The 22,881-nt window shown below is 43.2% G+C and overlaps 1 protein-coding gene across 3 annotated transcripts in view; it reads right to left on the bottom strand.

The window, feature by feature from the left end:
- Positions 1 to 1,064: 1,064 nt before the first annotated feature.
- Positions 1,065 to 22,881, bottom strand: part of MBOAT2 (membrane bound glycerophospholipid O-acyltransferase 2) — a 182,248-nt gene continuing 160,431 nt past the window's right edge. For all 3 annotated transcript variants that reach the window (XM_075201470.1, XM_075201471.1, XM_075201472.1), the window contains 4 exons: positions 6,859 to 6,923; positions 5,137 to 5,269; positions 2,621 to 2,772; positions 1,065 to 1,770 (listed from right to left, as the gene is read on the bottom strand). In XM_075201470.1, coding sequence (XP_075057571.1) covers positions 1,548 to 1,770; positions 2,621 to 2,772; positions 5,137 to 5,269; positions 6,859 to 6,923 — 573 coding nt within the window. In that variant the 3' untranslated portion in view covers positions 1,065 to 1,547. The remainder of the gene's footprint in view (positions 1,771 to 2,620; positions 2,773 to 5,136; positions 5,270 to 6,858; positions 6,924 to 22,881) is intronic.

Consider the following 22,881-nt stretch of genomic DNA (forward strand, 5'->3'; position numbering starts at 1 on the left):
TGCTCACGTTATTCTATTCTTGCCAGAACTTCTGCTACTCAGGCTGACTATTGACAGAGGAGGAAGAAGGCAAGGTCAGAGCATCCAGGGTGAGCCAATCACAGTGCATGCATGGGTCATGTTACTCAATATCAATGTACCTGCCCAGCAAATCGTGTGCGCCCACCTGCATACATGCAACGCACAAAGGTGACGACCAAGCAGGTGCGCTTGTGCCTCATCACTATGCAAATCAATCTGCAGCCCGGGTAGTGCTCCCCTGTGCTACCAGTAGTGTGAGTTATTGCAGGGCTACCGGATGTGAAAGAAATCTCTGCTGACTTCCCCTCTCCCAACACTGACATCACTCCTGATGTATGCCCCTGGATTTAATGTTGGAATAGCCTTTGAATACACCAGGGCTGGGGAAACAGCACTTAGATTTGAAGACATCATTAGAGCGAGTGCAGAGCTTTTTTTTACATGCCAAATTTAGCCAGAAAGCCCTGCAGACAGCAGCAATTTCCACACATAACAAGAAGAAGGGAATCCTTGCTGCAGATCCATTTGGATACTTCCTTAACTTCATTGGGGCATTTGTTTGTTGTTTTACCTGAATCTGGACCACTAATTCCTGTTTGGCATCTTTGAGCATGCTATGATCTACAGAGGTTAGTTGTTACATTTTACCAGAATCATTATACTACTGCAGACATGAGCTGTGGAAAGACAAGTGTTCATACATTCCAACAACTTTAAAAATAAAATAAAAAAATATTCAAGCATGAAAACCTTACCAGCCTCTGTGCCTAACGTCCGCACGCATTCCAACCACAGCATCGCAATAACAACAAAATGCGTCAGCGTACGCAGGCATTTAAATGAGTAGGGACCTGCAAACTTGCTATTCTAGAATTTCATGCCAAGACATAAAGAATGTGGTGGCTTGAACATGCTTCTGCAACCTACCAAAGCTAAACCACATGTTCTATCTCACAGGTCATCTGACTACACGGACCTGGCATGGCTCGGACTACAAGACAACATGACTCACTAGTGATTTCAGTTCAGAATTGCGCTATACCAATGATTTAGAATTATTTTATTTAGAATACTGCGTCCTCAGTGGCATTACTACCCTCCTTGGCAGCACCATTAATAGAATGATTACTCGTACCCACACCTCCACCACGTCAGTAATTTCATTCAGTACAGAAAGGGATTAAGGCAAAGGGTTAAGTAATAATTTCGGGATCTCTACTTTTTCTTGTGCCCAGATTGTGTAACCTCTGCAATGCCTGGAGACATCATACGTTTGTTAAAGGACCACACATATAATATGGTCCTAAGATCGTATGTTACAAGTCCTGAGTGCCCATTATAAAATAATGGTAATATTGTAAGGCTAGGCCCACATGGCTTGGCATTGTGGGGTCAACGAGCTTCCCTTGCAGTGCTATCCTTACATAGAATGTTTTGTAATACCATCTTGTCCTGTGCACAATTCACAAACCGATTGGAGGTTCTAAAAATGGAATTTTAAAAACATAGAAAATGTCACATCTCAGTCATTGCGCCGCGCTGAGGCGCCTCCAGGCTGTCTCTTCTCGCTGGCGGCTGTTGTTGTTTGTGGCGGCATGGCTGTTGTTTTCACAATGGGTCTCTTCGCGGTTCATTTTCTCCAGCGGAGGATCGATGGATTCCTTTTCAGTCCTTCCCTTTTTCCTCGCCCGGGCTGGCATGGTTAACAGCACCAATATGCAGGTAATGTGGAGGCAATAATACCAGGCGCTTTAAAAGAATCATGTATTTATATTTAGAATACAACAAAAAGAAACAAATGAAAACGTTCATGTTGTATATTCCCTGACAGTCCTAATTTTACGTCAGATAAAGGGGTCGTGGCCTACAAACCAGAGGCGTAGCCACAGTGGTTCGGGGATGTTGCTAGGAGGATTTGGGAAGGTGTTTGAACATATCACCGCATGTCCTGATTAATTAACTGGTAATATGCACAGGTATAAATGTACAGAATAGACTATTGGTATGTCTGGAAAACATCACTATACAGAATTAAACATAACACTTAGCAGGGTTTGTTTGTCTAAATATGATCAATAATACTAGGAAGCCTGGGGCCTTCACTTCAAGTACTTTTTTCCACCTTGTTCACCCATCAAAATATTCATAGTTTACTAATTAATATGCACTTTGGACAACTTTAGTTTAAATTTACATTGAAACATTCAACATACCCCTGAACCCAACAATATTTATATACCTAATAAAACTCCTACTAAAAGTATTTTAGAATAAACTAGAACCTCTCCCTAGAATCCTGAGAATATACAGCATACTGCTACATTCCCAAATAATCGGCTCATGTGCGGCTCCACCAAGCCCACATGTGTAGTAATTATCAGACTTCACCAACCAGCCCCAGTGTAAGCAGGAACGGAGTCCATGTAGGACAGTGATTCCGTCACTCTAGAGAGGACGCATCTGAAACATTCACTAAGTATACACAAAATGATACTATGTTTAGAAATTGTATTTTTAGGAAACTTTCCCTGTCTTTCCCTGTCTATCTAGTATACTGAAGAGCTTGTAATTTTTATAAACCTCAGTTATTTGTACTTACCTGAAAAACTGTAGTGATGGTTTCACCGATAAGAGCACGAACGGCGCCACGGTGTAGCTGATCGCCACTTGTGTTGCAATCCACGTCATCACATCATATATTAGTTTAAGTTCCGGAGACTTTAGGAAGTGGTGTCGAACATTGTTTCTTATCTGGAAAAAAATATTATTATTTTTTTTAAATCTTTTATTGATATAGTCCCAGAGCAGTACAATCGAGGAGACAAACTGAACATAGTAATAAACATAAAATACAAATGAAAGAGAACAATCTAAAGCAGTTTCAGGGATTGTAATAATACTTCAGTTGTACAATGTATAAAAGTGTAAAGTAGTAGGTAGTTTAGATAAGGATGAAAGCTGAACTTGAGGGCAGGGTCTGATTACCCAATAGGCTGAATAGCCTGCAGCCTGGGGCAGTAACATTTATGGGAGTGCAAAATTGTGACAAAGAAAGGCATAAAATTAAATAAATTTTAAAATATAAGAAAATATTTGTGAAGGAAGGAGAATAGGGGGTGAAGAAATTCGGATTTTAAAATAAAGACAAGTTCGTTTTTACCTACCAGGTATTAGCATGGTGTGGAAGATGAGGGGGTGCTATGAGCGTATTAGCCTAAGGCGACCTGAACCCTTAATCAGGCCCTGCTTGAGGGTCGGTGATAGACAGGTGGTAATGAACCAATGTGTCTCATTATTCAAAAAACTAAAGCAGTTATTCACATATAAAGCTGGTGAATGTGTCATAGCTTCTTCCCACACAGTAATATTCACAGCTTGTATCTGAAACTATGTGACATTTTAAGAAAAATAAACTATAAAAAAATAAACTTTATGTACTAATGTTCTTTTAAAGCAGCACTCCCAGATAGGGTGAAAAATTCACCCAACCAAAGACGCCATTCCCTGAAGCCCCAGAGCCTGTTTGCTGCAAGCTTATTTTACCAATGGCTCTATGGTTCGACTCACAGGCCAAGCCGAAAACTGGCGCTCTGTGATGCTGTGGGGGGGGTGTGAGTGGGTGGACCAATCAGAAGGTTCTACGGCTGAGGAGAAGAGGCGTGTTACAGGGGAGGGGCATGGTTCAAATCCTATGTGCCACGCCAGTGCACACACTTCTATCCCTGTGGGGAATTTAGCAATGTTGAGTGATATGACAGATCAGTAAATTTTACATATTTTAAATTTTTAACCAATTAACATTTTACCGTGGCCCCATGAAATGAATGTAATCTCACGAAGAGCACAATTTCTTTACCTCCTCCAACATATACATCCCCTTCAGGTTTAAGCTTTACTATTCATCTCTTTTTTTTTCCTTTCACTAATGTATCTAAAGAATTGGTTGTCACCCTTATTTACTGATTGTGCAACCTTTTCTTCTTTTGCTCTTAAGTGTGTTTTACTGTGTGTTTAGCATCTTCTGTCTATATGTCTTACATTCTGCTTTCTTAGCACTTATAGAAAATGCCCCTTCCTTGCAGTTTCTATTCCTTTTAATAACATATCTGGCACAAACTTCTGTAGCATTTAGTAATGTATTTTTAGCTTATTCCACTGTTCCTATGAGATAGTTAATGGGAAATACCGACGTTACGTAATTACTGGGTGAGAAAGCAGAGAGACGTTCGTAATACACTACACAAGAGATCTTTAAATATTGTGAGGAAATTGTCAGCGAGAGCAGGGGTGGAACAGTTTATCGGGAAGGGGGGGGGGGGGGGAGTCATCTTGCCTCCCGGACCCCCCGCTCTGCTCCCAATAGAGCAGAATTGGGGGGCCCACTTCTGTGCATGCTCCCGGTACACATGCCCCACGCAGGGACTTTAGAGGTAGGATCCACACAGTGTTGCTGGGCAGCGCCCCCCCCCGGGCCGCTCGGTCAGACCGCTATTAGGGCCGGGGGTAGGCCGGCCGCCCCTGGGGTGCAATATAGCACATTTTTACCGGTGGCCGCATCTGATGACATCAGATGCGGCCGCGTCAGCGCACAGGTGGCCGCATCACATGACAGGGGATGCTGCCGCGTCATTGATGACGCGGCCGCATCCCGTTTCAAGCGATGCGGCCGCCTGTGTGCCCCCCGGGCTTCCCTCTCCCAGCCCGCGCCTGTTGCTGGGCCCCCCTCTCCTCCGTCCCCTTCAGCCAACACCCCCCCTGTACTCAGTATAGTTCCGCCCCTGAGGGAGAGATCCAAAAATGAAACAAAAGAATAGAATGAACTGAAAGCTTACTGGACAGCTGAGTTTTCAGCTAATGGAGATTGTATAGGTAATTGCTGGCAGCTCCATTCTCCGTAATGTCTGTACTTAGCAGTAGGTTACAGCTGTGAGCAATGGTGGTGATTTAGAGGTGGCGGTATGTAAAATGTGAGTGAATAGAATTTACAATGAAGGCAGTAAGAGAAATGGCGCCATGGCATACCTCCGTATATACTATGGCATACCTCCGTATATACACCCCCACTTCCACCACTGGCTGCAAGACGTGAGATCATGTCCTATTGTAAGTACTCACATTTCGTGCCGCTAGTGTCATTAAACTGCCAGTAAAGAAGGTCAGATAATACCCTGGATATACTCCGTGCCAGATAGCGGAGAGGAGGAAGGTTTGAGCTGTAGGGCTGTTAGTGGCGCGCTCATAACATACTCTGAGGGACACAGAAAGCGACAGTTATTCACAAAACAGTCATAAATATATACAGTTATCAGTGTCACATAAATGAACAGGCATCATGTTTCCATATTTTCATTTATTTAAAGAACTAGAGCCAAATAGTTCACAGAGGGGGAGATGTTGCCTATAGCAACCAATCAGATTCTAGCTGTCATTTTGTAGAATGTACTAAATAAATGACAACTAGAATCTGATTGGTTGCTATAGGCAACATCTCCACTTTTTCAAACCCGCAGTTTAGTAAATATACCCCCAAGCCTCCCTCAAAACAGGGCGCTTTCCGGGGGTAAGTACTATTTACAGCCATTCTATATGATGAAATCAAGTATCCTGTTATAAAGGAAACAGCTTGGCTCTCACTTTTTAGATGGTATTGCTCTAAAGAGACCACAGGACAGCCAGCACTTACATGTATGTTTTTATGACAGCACTGTCATGTTCCACAAGTCTGTGTATCAATGAATATGTAAACATTTAATCCCTTAAGTCATGACTAGGGGATAAATGTATTAAGCTGCAAGTTTCCGGCGGGTTTGAAAAGTGGAGATGTTGTCTATACCAACCAATCAGATTCTAGCTATCATTTATTTACTACATTCTACAAAATTATAGCTAGAAGCTGATTGGTTGCTATAGGTAACATCTCCACTTTTCAAACCCACCGGAAACTCGCAGCTTGATTGATACATTTACCCCTAAGTCTCTTTCATTACCTTGTGCTATACACACATGTATAGGTAGATTTACTAAAACTCTTCAAAATGTGGGGGTGCTGCCCACAGCAACCAATCAGAAGTGCCGGCAGTCCTGTGGTCTGTTTAGAGCAATACCAGAAGTTTTAGAAAATCCACTCCTTAGTTTTTAATGGTAATTTCCATGCAATACTTTTTTTTTTTTCAAACAAAAATATATATAGTTCATAAAATAATATTCAACATGTTATCCGTGTTTGACAAGTTATTTTTAATACGCTTCTCCCTCTACTTTGCTGAACACGGCTCCTGAATGTCAGTGCCAAGTAGTGTATATATACTTGGCCTATTCAGCAGGGATTCTAGACAGAGACGTCCAGTGTCAGCTTAATGGAAGTAAAACAATGCCATCTAGATAAATCAATGCTTAAAACAAAATATCAAGGTGGATAAAAGTTCCTTAAAACCGCCTATAAAATTATAAAATTAATATATGATATAATCAAACAACAATTATTTTTTGTATTACTTGATCAGCTCTTAAACCCGTGATGGGCAACCCGATACACTACGCAGGGACGGCCCTCTAACCTTCAAAAGGGCCACACGTTACCTTTAATCTCCCTAATAAGTTCCTACGATATATTTAATCAAATAAATGGACATCTGTAATAACATATCAGCAGGTATTTTACACAAGCGGTACAAGCTATAATAAACAATAAAACAGGAAGGAGCTGGGGCCACAGGTGACGGCTCGGAGGGCCGCCTCTTGCCCATCACGGTCTTAGACGATGCCAGTATGCTCCAACCTCATAAGTACCAGGCAGATATGGAAAAACAATATGACACAGATGGGAAATGTTCCTACCTCTTCAGCCACAGTGCAGTTTGTATATTCCAGTTATCAATAAACATCTTAAAGCTCGTTGAAAACTGCAATGTAAAAAAAATATATATATATATTGGATCTGAAACTGCGTTCCTCCGCTATATTTATTATAGCATACCTTAGAGATTAGTATTTATGTTCTAAATGAACAAAATCAACACTGAAAAATATTAAGTCACAATGTATTTTATTGCTAGTAAAACATTTTCCAGATTAATAAATATTATTGAGATTAATAATAAGTTATTTGAGGTTAGGTATTAGGCTGTGTCTTTCTATTTAAGCACATTAATAATTCAATAAACATTGTTGCCAGAGAAAGGACTATTTTTTTTCTTTTACCCCTTTAATCATGTACATGTTTACCAACTAAACTACATTTCATAGTGGTAATGAGGGTGGTTTAATTGGTTTGGAGGCATGGCTTATAGAGAAGAGGTGTGACCAGTGTACAATATAGAGCGCAGTCCCAGGTGGCCCAGTGTACAATACAGAGCACAGTCCCTAGTGGCCCAGTGTACAATATAGAGCACAGTCCCAAGGCCCAGTGTACAATACAGAGCGCAGTCCCAGGTGGCCCAGTGTACAATACAGAGCGCAGTCCCAGGTGGCCCAGTGTACAATACAGAGCACAGTCCCAAGTGACCCAGTGTACAATACAGAGCACAGTCCCTGGTGGCCCAGTGTACAATACAGAGCGCAGTCCCTGGTGGCCCAGTGTACAATATAGAGCTCAGTCCCTGGTGGCCCAGTGTACAATACAGAGCACAGTCCCTGGTGGCCCAGTGTACAATACAGAGCGCAGTCCCTGGTGGCCCAGTGTACAATACAGAGCGCAGTCCCTGGTGGCCCAGTGTACAATACAGAGCGCAGTCCCTGGTGGCTCAGTGTACAATATAGAGCACAGTCTCTAGTGGCCCAGTGTACAATACAGAGCGCAGTCCCTGGTGGCCCAGTGTACAATACAGAGCGCAGTCCCTGGTGGCCCAGTGTACAATACAGAGCGCAGTCCCTGGTGTACATATAAAGCGCAGTCCCTGGTGGCCAAGTGTACAATACAGAGCACAGTCCCTAGTGTACATATAGAGCGCAGTCCCTGGTGGCCCAGTGTATAATATAGAGCACAGTCCCTGGTGGCCCAGTGTACAATATAGAGCACAGTCCCTGGTGGCTCAGTGTACAATATAGAGCACAGTCCCTGGTGGCCCAGTGTACAATATAGAGCACAGTCCCTGGTGGTCCAGTGTACAATATAGAGCACAGTCCCTGGTGGTCCAGTGTACAATATAAAGCACTATTCAAACAAGATAGCTGTGAACTTCATGTTTCTAAAGATTATTTTTAAACCCACATTTAACTTACAGACAATTTTGACAATAGTATCAATTTACTGTGACCAGTTCTGCTAGAGGCAGAGTAGTTCAGATGTGAATAATAATCACTGATATTTGTAAGGCCATAACCCTCCCTCAGTGCACATTTACATGTATGTGAGAACAATCACAGCACAGATACAGTACACCAGCTCTGCAGTGATGCTGATGTGTCTTGGATACGCTAGAAGTGTTTCCTTTATTACAGAGTACACAGAAATATAGACAATTCGTTGAATCATTAAATGTTAAATTAATTTTCAGCAAAATAAAGTATGTTAAAATATACCTGTGTCCTATACACACTGGAGATAAACATTTTGTAGGTTTAACCAATACTCAGCCTATCAATTCACTATGAACTATTTACAAGCACCCCAGTCATGTCAAATGTTATGCAAATTGTTAGGCTGCCTTCTCATGCATGATACAAGTAAAAGACTTGTGTATGCCCTAATCATATCCCGCCTAGATTATAGTAACGCTCTTCTCAGTGGTCTGTCACAGATTAGCTCCACTCCAATCTGTTATAGCTTCAGTAGCGGTCTCACACCTCTAGGACTCTCTCATGCTGCACCCATAATCTGGAATTCTCTTCCTCTCCAAGGGGTATATTTACTAAACTGCGGGTTTGAAAAAGTGGAGATGTTGCCCATAGCAACCAATCATATTCTAGCTGTCATTTTGTAGAAAGTACTAAATAAATGATAACTAGGATCTGATTGGTTGCTATAGGCAACATCTCCACTTTTTCAAACCTGCAGTTTAGTAAATATACTCCCCAAGTCTCTAATCCCTACCTTAAACCAAATTTCTTCAGGCAAGCATATACACTGACCTCATAATAACTCGCGCCACTCACCTGATCAGAACTTCTTATACCACAAACTGATTTACTCAGGGGTAAATGTATTAACTTGTGATTTTTGCTAGTCTCCGCTATTCGGCGAGTTTGCAGTGAAAATTTAAAGCGTCAATGGCCTTAATGGCATTGTTTTGCCTTTAAAGCCATTGCCGCTTTAAATTTTCACTGCAAACTCGACGAATAGCGGCGAGTTTAAAAAAACGGAAGTTAATACTTTTACCTCTCACTGTGTGACATGACATATTCCTCTCACCTTCTGTTTCTTTTTATTTAGATTGTAAGCTCTTGAGCAGGGCTCTAATCCTATTGTGTTTGTTGTGCAAGTGTAACATTCACAAAATTATTATAATGCCCTGTAAATACTACTACATTTGTGCAGAGCTGTGGAAGAAGTTGGCTCATTATAATATTAATAATAATAATAGGAGTAATAATAATAACTCACACAAAATAGCCGCCTCTACTGTGTAAGCGGTTTAATAGCAAGAAATATGTAGAGAAATACAACGCTTGTGTAGAATAGCTTATGGTCATATGTTTTACTGTACGTCTATGGAAAAATAAAGGCAACGGAAACCCTTCTGGTAGATAGGGTATATTTTTTATACAACTCACATTTTATAATTAAATCATAAGAATTTCACACTTCGAATACATCCATCAAATCTCTCACTGCATTAATTAGAGCTCTTAGGGGTGAATTCAATTAGCTGCGAAGTATCTCGCGGACGTTCCAGAGACACTTCGCAGCAGAGATTTGATAGGAACCTCCGCTCACTTTTCCTTGCGCTCCATAGAGGTGCGAGGAAAAATGAGCGGAAATTTCAACCGTAATTGTCGGCATTGTGCAGGGCGCGATGTGCTCGCCACACATGGCCGGCAATTGAATTCCCCCCTATATCTTCAAGCCAACTCTTTATCGCCTGACTAATTTATATTAAGGGCCACAATTTTCTCACTGAATAAAAGGTACATTTTTAAACTGGGATCCACTAAGGATGGGAGAAGTGGAAAGTCATCCAGTGTAATTCATGTATATGGTTCTTTTTGTTCAGTCCTTTTTTTCAGTGTATTAGTTTTTCTTCTAGAACAAGGTATTTAGATTCAGCTATTAAAGTGTACCAATACATGGGAATATAGCCATCAATTCACCAACAACCAGCAAACTAGTAATGTCACTAGCTACTCATGGATTGATAGGCTGAATGTTGGTTTAGCCTACAAAGTGGCAGCCACCATTCTGTATAGGTGATGGGGACACGTCAATGAGAAAGGCTGCCAGAAAATTAAGTAACGACCTGGAATAAATCATGATAAGGGGACGTGGCTTGGAAGCCAGTGGACAAAGACATGTAGTGACCGAGATCCTGCAACCCTTTCACCACCCTCATCACCTCTTCCCACTCCAGAATCCAAGACTTTTCCCTTGCAGACCCCCTTCTCTGGAACAACCTCCCTCGTTCCCTCCGTCTCTCTCCTACTCTGTGCTCCTTCAAACGTGCACTCAAAACTCACCTCTTCCTCAAAGCCTACCACCCATCCACTTAACCCCCATCTCCTCCCTTTGCTCGTCCTCCCTTCTCTCCTCTTGCCTCAACTGGCTCCTCTTGTGCCTGGTCTGTTTACCCTCCCTTAGGATGTAAGCTCGTATGAGCAGGGTCCCCTCCCCTCCTGTCTCCATACCTGTTCTTCCGCTCCGTCTTTACTGCATATGACTAGCCGGAGTTTCTGAAGTATTGGTACTTTTTGTTCATTGTTCTGTATGGTTTCACCCTGTATAGTCTACTGTTAGTACTGTGTGCAGCGCTGCGGATACCTTGTGGCGCCTAACAAATAAATGATAATAATAATAACCCTTTGAATATTCAGCTAATATTTCTTAAAATTAAACTCTCAACTTGCAGATTAGATAACACCCACTGTTAGTGGTGACCCGCTTGCATGCCAAGGGGCAAGAAAAATCCAGGGCTGGCAAACAAAGCTCTTCCCCTTCAACAAAGGAAAATATGGAACACCTTGAGGTTCCCCTTCTACAATCACTAAAAGGAGGATTCGTTATATCCCTGTTTGTAATATTATTTTCCCCATTGCCCAATTCTTGTCCTATTTCAACATACCTTCCTTCTCAAGCTTACAGTCCCTCCAACAATCCCGGTTTCCTATTGTGGACCTATTTTAGGATATTACGTCAAGTTTATTGATCGTGCTTCTTTTATACTTAAAATGTGACAGATTATTTATGTGATTACCTCCTCGCTACACAATGCCTTTTAATCTGGTTATGGAATAATAAATTTCCCACAATAAGCTCACCTTATTATTTGCTGAACTTTATGACCTTTGATGCCTAATAGTTTTTTTTTACAGTAAATCCACCAGGCACATAGAGATAACCATCTCTTTCATTTAGGCATTATCTTTAGATATACCAAGCTACAAATCTAAAGAGGTTGCATAGATGCTCCATAAAACTATAGCTTTCCACCTGCACTCTATCCTGAGACCCTGAAGGTCTTTACTTTGCAAATATATGTCATCAGGATGGTGTCCTTGTAGCTCTAATTAATGTGCATGTCCCAAACCCAACTATCTGACCTCAGCATAACAAGCAAGGGAATCTTCTAATGACTGGTGGTTTTAACTTGCAATCAAATCCCACAGTGGACAGGTCCAAGAGTAACGCTGCCACAGCTTCACAAAGAAATATAGTCAACTGTTGACATTTGGTGATAACTACATCCTGAGGAGCATGATTACTCTTTTTACTGTATGCCCATGATCCTTATTTGCACGCTGACTACGACTGTCCAAGGCCCTAGGGTCTGTCTATAAGCATACGACACTCACAGATCATTCCCTTTCTGAGTTTACAGATCTGTTCAGTGCTCTAACTCAGTTTAGGTGGAGGCTCAGCCTCCTACACTCCTACAAAAAAGAATCCACAGGACATTAATGACCTCATGCTAAAACTTTCCAGCCTTGAAGACCAATATAAACCTCCTAAGATTTCTCTTTAAAGAACGACATAGCAGCAACTAGGAGCCAACTTAATCAATCAATTTCTAACAAAACAGAACGTCAGCAATGCTGGAATAAACAAATATACTATTCTAATTCAAATAAGATTAATTCTCTTTAGGCTTAAAAATAACATAAACAGAAGAGTCATATGGTTCCATCCGGATTGCATGAACCAAATGGGAGGGGTGTCGGATGATTTGTGACCCTAGGGCTATACGTGACAAATTTCCAGATTGTTATTAAAACTTATTTGACTAAATTGTTCAGTACCTTTTTAGGTGGAGAACATTATCCACACTCTATGTTGGAAGCTATGCTCTTAATTATACCTACAGAGGTCAATAATAATTATCGCCCAATCCTCCTATTTAATTTAGACGCAAACATTTATGACAAGGTCTTCACATCGAGAGTAAACCCTCAACTACTGAATCTGATCAGATGGGCTTTGTAACAAATCATCCGACTCTGGACAATATCAAGCAAACCACCAACATCATTCCTCATCCCTTAGTGGTCTTCCGGCAAACACCCTATATCTACATGGAGAATTACAGCTCAGGTATATTTTTCTTTAAGAGGAGGGGTCATAGAGTGCTTTGGAAAGTAGAGGATGAGGGAAGATGATGGGGTATGGGTGGGGACTAGGAAATGGTCTCAGCTCACACATACTTGACAGGAGGTGATCATATAATTAAAGGATTGTACTCAACATTCACTATGCGTGATAGGTGGCCTCCTATCCCCAGGTTTTCACTAGTTTAACAGAACCCACCATTGATGCCCAATCTTCATACTCACAATGGAACCACTGGCCTACCATATAAGAGGTAACACTAATATTTCAGGAGTTTAAATAGGCAATTGTGAGCATACATTGGCTATATTTACTTATGGTATAGCCTTGACACTCACTACTTTACCCAACTTATTTAAAAAATTTACACTGTGTCTTGAGTTAGCCAACTTCAAAATGAATAATAAAAAGATAAACACTTTAATTTACGAGTAACCTACTCGTCCATTATTGTTAAACTTCTAAAGATTAATTTTAAAGTTGTGCAAGCCCTTAAATATCTCAGGATAGAAATTACTGACTCATTGAGCGACCTATGCAAAGCAAACTACACACAGTTGGGTTCATATAGAGGAACATTCAGGATGGACAACCTTAAGCTACTGTGTTGGGCCCACAACAGGGATAGAGATGGTGAGGCCGATAAAAACCTGCTTGTCTTCTTCACATTAAGCCTCTTTACTACCACCTGTCACCACATCACTCCCATATTCCATAACCATAACGTTCCACCAGAAGTGTCACTGATGGAATTTAGAACTTGGAAGTAATGTGTCATATATACACTATGGATGAACTGATGATAGATGGAATAATGGAACAATAGTCTCAATATGGTCTCCCTCATAAAGGAGTGTTCCCTTACAGACAAAATTCCTATTTCCTACATAAAATTAAACCTCCTGCCCAACTGATGACATCTGAGAGAAGATCCATTGTCACAAAGGGTGTTAGCTCTCGGTTATATTAATTAATCTGTCAATATAGTAAAGATACCTATATAAAGAAATGGGAAGATATTTCAATATAGATTGAGTATTATCAGCGCTTCTAAGATCTGCCTCCCAATATGTACACACTAAAGAGGGTTCCCTATTTTCTACATATAACAAAATACGAAACTGTCACGGGCACTAGGAGTCTTTACCCAGGGATCACCAGATGGTAGGCTTACCAGAGCAATGTAGATGGTAATAGGGTACTCTGGTAGCTGGGTGATCACGGAACCTGAAATGATGGCCGATGAGATGCTCAGGAAAGTCTATGACTAGCAACACTGGTAATAATGAGGTAATGATACACAAGGAACTGTATGGACAAGGACACGTGAAGGTAGTCAGTGGTCTGCGATAGCAAGTTGTACCACTGCTATAGTGAGGAGGAATGTCCAACAGAAACAAGGAGGTGATGAGAGTCAGCGGTCTGCGGGTAGCAAGTTGTACCGCTGTCTGAGTGAAGGAATGGAATCCAAGTGGAGGTATCCAGGTAGTCAGTGGTCTGCGGTAGCAAGTTGTACCACTGCTATGTGAGAGGATAATGGAACAGGTGATACCGGAAACAGGGATCAGTGGTCTGACATCAGCAAGTTGTACCACTGCATATATATGTGAGGAGGTGCACGGGGGAAGACTGCAACACAGGATATACACAGGCACCTTATACACGATCCACAGTAATATGCACAATATAGGTATATATATATGTAAATGACTGATCAGGTCTGCAATCTAGAAAGTCTCTTGAAGTAGTCCAGCACAATGATAACACAGTCAATGATGGCAATAGACTCAGCGGATAGCAGACTCCAGAGAGAACCAAACACAGTCCAGCAAGATATGCAATACACAGCACAGTCAATGAGAAGTATGCATACCGTGGTTCAGCAGTAGCAGTCAGATGGGATAGCAGCGGTACCTGAGCGGCTAGAGGCCGACTGGATAGGAAGTCCCTGGATAGGAGAAGCAGCGGTCTAGCAGGTGCAGCGCACAGGTGAGTAGACCGACAGGGACACGAATCCACAGGAGTCAGCAACACGTGGAACTGGACTCATAGGAAACCCAGGAGAATGGAGATGATCCAGCAGAGGGTAGTAGAAGAGATACAAATCCAATGCTGACAGGAGGGTAGAGGCCAGTGGAACACGTGAAGGCGTGGAGAGTGGATCAGCAGGAGATGGACGATAGCGCTGACCACAGCGGCAGGACTCAGCGGCACACGGAGGTAACCAGTAGCAACCACAGGAACCAACAGCGATGGGAAACAGGAGTGCAGCGCAGGGCAGGAGCTGTAGATCACGAAGTGTAGCAGATGGTAATGAAAAGCGGCAGTCTCGAGGAAGTCACAGCAAAGATGAGATGAGAGTGTAGTGCACGGAGGCAGCGGATAGTAATCAGCTGGCAGTCACGATGTTGAACACAGGCGAGTTGCAAGCAGGAGACTGTAGTGCACAGAGGCAGCGGATAGTAGTCAGCTGGCAGACTTGATGAGAAGCAGGTGAGTGAGGTAAAAGCTGGAGTGCACGGAGGCAGCGGATAGCAATGAGCAAACAGTCACATTGATATAAAATAACGTTGAAGTGGTGTAGAAGACTGTAGTGCACGGAGGCAGCGGATAGGAATCAGCAAACAGTCATGATGATAAAGTTGATGGTAGAAGTGGTATGGAACCACAGTAGTAGAAGTGGTTTGGAAACCACAGGAATCAGCAGCACTGAATACACAAGTAATACAGGAACACCTTCAGAGACTCATGAGGAATGAGACTCCAAGATCAGGCAACGTGGTAGTGACCACAGGTGCTTAATATAGGGAGGTTGCCTGATCTGCCAATTAAGTTAAAGGGGTATACACTGAAGTATAGAAAAGGGCTGCGCATGCGCAGACCCTCAGGATGGTGGACGGCCACGGTTCCTAAATGTCCGGGAAGAGGCACTCACGGTCCGGTGAGTGACAGTACCCCCCCTTTTAAAGGTGGGCACAGAACGCCTGGAACCGGGCTTGTCCGGATTTTTGGAGTAAAACTTCTTCAAAAGGGCAGGAGCATTAAGATCTTCCGCTTTGATCCAAGAGCGCTCCTCAGGACCAAAGCCCTTCCAATGAACGAGGAAGTGGAGGACTCCTCGCGAAATTTTTGCATCTAGTACCTCGGTAATCTCAAAATCCTCCTCCTGATGGACTTGAACTGGCTGCGGAGCTAAGGGAGGAGTTGAAAAACGGTTGATAATAAGAGGTTTGAGCAAAGATACATGGAAGGCATTAGAAATCCGAAGACTCTTAGGAAGAAGGAGTTTCACACATACTGGATTGATAACTTGAATGATCCTATATGGACCAATAAAACGAGGGGCGAATTTCATGGATGGAACCTTCAAACGAATATTTTTTGTGGATAACCAGACACGATCTCCAATTTTTAGTGGTGGAATAGCCCGCCTCTTCTTATCAGCGAAAGATTTATATTTGACAGATGTCTTCTTCAAACAGGTTCTAACCTGAGACCAGATATTTTTAAAGGTCTGACAAACAGTCTCCACCGCAGGAACTTGGGTGGGCGGGAGGGCAGGAAATTCCGGAAAAGACGGATGGTGACCGTAGACCACAAAGAATGGAGTTTTGGATGATGACTCATGGTACATGTTGTTATGGGCGAACTCAGCCCAAGGGAGTAACTCTACCCAGTTGTCTTGATTGGCTGATGAAAATATCCTTATAAAAGTCTCAAGATCTTGATTGACACGTTCGGTTTGTCCATTGGATTGTGGATGGTAAGAAGATGAGAGTGCTAATCGTATGCCCAAGGTTTTACAAAGGGCTCGCCAGAATCTGGACACGAATTGTACTCCTCTATCAGACACAATCTCAGATGGACATCCATGGATACGGAAGATCTCTTTAATGAAATGTTCAGCCAGGATAGACGAGGAAGGCAAACCAGACAGAGGGATGAAATGAGCCATCTTCGAAAATCTGTCCACTACGACCCAAATAGTGTTATGGTTCTTACTAGGTGGTAAGTCAGTAACGAAATCCATACTAATATGGGTCCATGGTTTGGACGGAATGGGTAGTGGTCGCAGCAACCCTGCTGGGGTTCTGCGGGAGGATTTGAATTGCGAACATAATTCACAGGAAGCAATGAACTCTTTGACGTCTCTCCTCATTGAAGGCCACCAGTAACTTCGAGAGAGGATCTCAAAAGTCTTGTGTTCACCGGCGTGTCCAGAAAAACGAGAGGCATGGAACCACGAAAGGATTTTCCTCCTTAGAGTAGGAGGCACGAGGGTCTTCCCAAATGGTAGCGTTTTGGTGGATGAAGCAGCCAGTGAGATACATTTGGGGTCTAGAATGGTATGGTTGGAAACCTCTTCTATATCAGAGGACGTAGCAAAGGCTCTAGATAAGGCATCAGCTTTTTTGTTCTTGGCAGCTGGTTTGAAGGTAATTATTAATTCAAAACGGGAAAAGAAAAGAGACCATCTTGCTTGACGAGGGTTCAAGCATTGGGCAGACTGGAGATATGACAAGTTCTTATGATCCGTGAAGATCGTCACCGGATGGCGAGCTCCCTCCAACAAGTATCTCCATTCCTCTAATGCGGCTTTGATAGCCAGTAATTCCTTGTCTCCGATGGTATAATTCTTCTCTGCGGGTAGGAGACCCCGAGAATAGAAGGCACAAGGGTGGAATTTTTGCTGTTCCGAGCGTTGGGAGAGAATAGCTCCTAAGCCCACATTAGAGGCATCTACTTCTAGGAAAAAAGGGAGTGTCACATCAGGCTGACGAAGGATTGGAGCCGAAGAGAAGGACTCTTTTAATATTTGAAAGGCTTGAATAGCCTCAGTAGACCATTGCTTAGGATTAGCCCCTTTACGAGTCAGGGCCACAATAGGAGATGCAATGGAAGAAAAGTCTTGAATGAAGCGTCTATAGTAATTGGCAAAACCTAAAAAACGCTGGATGGCACGAAGAGTAGTTGGCTGGGGCCAATGTAGTACAGCATTTACTTTGTCAGGATCCATCTTCAGACCAACTCCGGAAACAATATACCCCAAGAATGGAATCTGGGGTAATTCGAATGAACATTTTTCTAATTTACAGAACAATGAATTTTTCCGTAGCCTGGAGAGGACTTCTGCCACATGTTGGTGATGAGAAGGCAGGTCCTGTGAAAAAATCAATATGTCGTCCAGGTAGACGACGACACATACATATAATAAGTCCCGAAAAATCTCATTGATGAAGCCCTGAAAAACAGCGGGGGCATTACATAGCCCGAAAGGCATTACCAGATATTCGTAATGCCCGTCTCTGGTGTTAAACGCCGTCTTCCATTCGTCACCGGAACGGATTCTGATTAAATTGTAAGCACCACGAAGATCCAACTTAGTAAAAATACGGGCTCCCTTAATGCGGTCAAATAGCTCAGTGATCAACGGAATGGGATACCGGTTCTTGATAGTAATGGCATTGAGTCCACGAAAATCTATACAAGGGCGTAATGATCCATCCTTCTTTTTGACAAAGAAGAACCCAGCTCCAGCGGGCGAGGTGGAAGGTCGAATGAACCCACGCTGGAGGTTCTCCCGTATATATTCAGATGTAGCTTGAGTTTCAGGTAACGAGAGTGGATAGACCCGGCCTCTGGGAGGAGTCTTGCCAGGAAGAAGATCAATCGGACAATCCCAAGAACGATGAGGAGGAAGACGTTCAGACTGAGCTTTATCAAAAACATCGGTAAATGAAGCATATTGAGGAGGGAGTCCCGGTGAAATAGCTGAAATGGAAGCTTGCTGTACCTTGAGAGGAATGACTTGGGAAAGGCAATGATGGTGACATTCAGGCCCCCAAGACGTGACTTGAGGGGTGCGCCAGTCAATCTGGGGAGAGTGACACTGAAGCCATGGAAGGCCTAGAACAATCGGACTTGTCGTAACAGGAAGAATTAAAAACGATATCTCTTCATGATGCAGAGCACCAATCTGAAGGGTTACTGGAGACGTACTCTGGGTGATGAGACCGTTGATGAGACGTGATCCATCGATAGCCGTCACAGTAATGGGAGTTTTTAAGGTGATCATTGGTAGAGACCATTGATTAACTAACGATTTGGAAATAAAATTTCCTGCTGCTCCGGAATCAATCAATGCCTGTGACTCAAAGGTCTTGGTAGCAAAGGAAATAGTCACATCAAAAGCGCAGACTTTAGATTTCATAGACGATGGAGAGGACTCCAGGGACCCTAACTTCACCTCTCCAGAACTAGTTAGGGCCTGGCATTTCCCGATCTCTTAGGGCAGGAGCTGAGGACATGAGTGGAATCAGCACAATAGATACAGAGTCTATTCTTGACTCTTCGTTTCCTCTCCTCAGAAGATAACTTGGAACGTCCAATCTCCATGGGAATCACAGCGGGTGACACTGGACGAAATTGAGGGTTAGAGCGAAAAGGTGCTTTAGCAGAAGTCGTTTTCTCAGCCTCTCTTTCACGAAATCTCATATCAACACGATGGCATAGAGAGATCAAATCTTCAAGTGACGAAGGAAGCTCTTGGGTAGTCAGTGCATCTTTAATTTTATCGGAAAGCCCCTGCCAGAAGGCGGCAACTAGGGCTTCAGTGTTCCACTGAAGTTCAGAGGCTAAGATCCTAAATTGAATGACGTACTGGCCTACAGTATGAGATCCTTGTCGCAGACGGAGGATGCTGGAAGCAGCGGAGGTCACACGACCTGGTTCATCGAACACACTTCGGAATGTAGAAATGAATTTGGCACTATCTTGTAATATTGGATCGTTCCTCTCCCACAGAGGGGAGGCCCAAGCCAGGGCTTGTCCTGAAAACAAAGAGATAAGATAGGCCACTCTGGAACGATGGGTAGAAAAATTTTGAGGTTGGAGCTCAAAATGGACTGAACATTGGTTAAGGAAACCCCTACAAGTTTTGGGGTCTCCATCGTACTTTGACGGAGTAGGCAGGTGAAGCGTGGAAGCTATAGACACCTGGGATGGCAATGGGGAAACGGAGGAAAGCACAGGAGCTTCAGTAGTAGCTGTCACAGTCTGTCCAGATGTTCCTTGGGAGGTTAATGACTGATAACACTGAAGTAACAGCTGTTGGCGGGCATCCTGTTGCTCCACACGGCTAACCAGATGTTGCAGCATCTCTTTGGCGGTAGGTTCCACATCTGGGTCTGTCATGGCCTGATCTTACTGTCACGGGCACTAGGAGTCTTTACCCAGGGATCACCAGATGGTAGGCTTACCAGAGCAATGTAGATGGTAATAGGGTACTCTGGTAGCTGGGTGATCACGGAACCTGAAATGATGGCCGATGAGATGCTCAGGAAAGTCTATGACTAGCAACACTGGTAATAATGAGGTAATGATACACAAGGAACTGTATGGACAAGGACACGTGAAGGTAGTCAGTGGTCTGCGATAGCAAGTTGTACCACTGCTATAGTGAGGAGGAATGTCCAACAGAAACAAGGAGGTGATGAGAGTCAGCGGTCTGCGGGTAGCAAGTTGTACCGCTGTCTGAGTGAAGGAATGGAATCCAAGTGGAGGTATCCAGGTAGTCAGTGGTCTGCGGTAGCAAGTTGTACCACTGCTATGTGAGAGGATAATGGAACAGGTGATACCGGAAACAGGGATCAGTGGTCTGACATCAGCAAGTTGTACCACTGCATATATATGTGAGGAGGTGCACGGGGGAAGACTGCAACACAGGATATACACAGGCACCTTATACACGATCCACAGTAATATGCACAATATAGGTATATATATATGTAAATGACTGATCAGGTCTGCAATCTAGAAAGTCTCTTGAAGTAGTCCAGCACAATGATAACACAGTCAATGATGGCAATAGACTCAGCGGATAGCAGACTCCAGAGAGAACCAAACACAGTCCAGCAAGATATGCAATACACAGCACAGTCAATGAGAAGTATGCATACCGTGGTTCAGCAGTAGCAGTCAGATGGGATAGCAGCGGTACCTGAGCGGCTAGAGGCCGACTGGATAGGAAGTCCCTGGATAGGAGAAGCAGCGGTCTAGCAGGTGCAGCGCACAGGTGAGTAGACCGACAGGGACACGAATCCACAGGAGTCAGCAACACGTGGAACTGGACTCATAGGAAACCCAGGAGAATGGAGATGATCCAGCAGAGGGTAGTAGAAGAGATACAAATCCAATGCTGACAGGAGGGTAGAGGCCAGTGGAACACGTGAAGGCGTGGAGAGTGGATCAGCAGGAGATGGACGATAGCGCTGACCACAGCGGCAGGACTCAGCGGCACACGGAGGTAACCAGTAGCAACCACAGGAACCAACAGCGATGGGAAACAGGAGTGCAGCGCAGGGCAGGAGCTGTAGATCACGAAGTGTAGCAGATGGTAATGAAAAGCGGCAGTCTCGAGGAAGTCACAGCAAAGATGAGATGAGAGTGTAGTGCACGGAGGCAGCGGATAGTAATCAGCTGGCAGTCACGATGTTGAACACAGGCGAGTTGCAAGCAGGAGACTGTAGTGCACAGAGGCAGCGGATAGTAGTCAGCTGGCAGACTTGATGAGAAGCAGGTGAGTGAGGTAAAAGCTGGAGTGCACGGAGGCAGCGGATAGCAATGAGCAAACAGTCACATTGATATAAAATAACGTTGAAGTGGTGTAGAAGACTGTAGTGCACGGAGGCAGCGGATAGGAATCAGCAAACAGTCATGATGATAAAGTTGATGGTAGAAGTGGTATGGAACCACAGTAGTAGAAGTGGTTTGGAAACCACAGGAATCAGCAGCACTGAATACACAAGTAATACAGGAACACCTTCAGAGACTCATGAGGAATGAGACTCCAAGATCAGGCAACGTGGTAGTGACCACAGGTGCTTAATATAGGGAGGTTGCCTGATCTGCCAATTAAGTTAAAGGGGTATACACTGAAGTATAGAAAAGGGCTGCGCATGCGCAGACCCTCAGGATGGTGGACGGCCACGGTTCCTAAATGTCCGGGAAGAGGCACTCACGGTCCGGTGAGTGACAGAAACACATCAATGGTGTACATACATTGGGCGCCAATCTTTGAACACAGCAGGATTAAGGCACTTTTCTTCAATATAACGACAGTCAGCAATCCTATTCCTTTTGGCTAGAACTCAAAAGAACATAACATAGTGTGGCATGTCTTAACCACATAATGTCCCCAATATTTGACCACAAAGACTGCATTCAAACACTGTGTGGTTAATGATGTAAAAACACCAACAAACAGCAGGTCTGTGATTCTTCAGTGACACCTTGACCCCAAGAGACATATGCTTACAGTGCTTCCACTTTCAATGAGCCTTCAGATATACATCAAACTCTATTTCCTCCTTCTTTGACTGGAATATCGCTTTGCTCTCCATAATGCGTACAAGAAAGGCAAAACGAGAAGGATCTAGTGTAATACTTTTTACTTTTTTGTATGAATGTTAAAAATCGATTTTTCATAAAAACAAACTTAAAAACAATCCTCAAACAAATATAACAGGGACTCATACCAGATGAAGGCAGAAAACAGGCATTGATGTCAAAAGTCCGCTTCTATTCCACATCCAGTTGGGTCCCCGCTGCCGTGGCAGGATTGTTTTTAAGTTTGTTTTTATGAAAAATCGATTGGTTTTTCACATTCATACAAAAAGTAAAAAGTATTACACTAGATCCTTCTCGTTTTGCCTTTCTTGTACGCATTATGGAGAACAAAGCGATATTCCAGAGAAAGAAGGAGGAAAATGTGATTAAGACATGCCACACTATGTTATGTTCTTTTGAGTTCTAGCCAAAAGGAATAGGATTGCTGACTGTCGTTATATTGAAGAAAAGTGCCTTAATCCTGCTGTGTTCAAAGATTGGCGCCCAATGTATGTACACCATTGATGTGCTTGGTAAAGAAATGGGAAGACCTAGGATGTTAAGGGGCTAAGACAGAAGTTCCTCTATGTCCCCTTGTATGCAGGTTCCATTACTAGGAAGTCTAATTGTGAGCCCCTTTTCCCTGGTTTGCTTGGGGCTAATTCCCCTTTTTCTCAAATTAACTTTGGGCGAAAGTACTAATAGAAGTTTTGATGACTGTAAATTACCTGTGATATAATTAACCAAGAGCAAGGCACGGTATGCTTGGAAAGGATATT

This window comes from Mixophyes fleayi, chromosome 3, assembly GCF_038048845.1.
Source record: "Mixophyes fleayi isolate aMixFle1 chromosome 3, aMixFle1.hap1, whole genome shotgun sequence".
In the NCBI taxonomy this organism is placed as follows: domain Eukaryota; kingdom Metazoa; phylum Chordata; class Amphibia; order Anura; family Limnodynastidae; genus Mixophyes; species Mixophyes fleayi.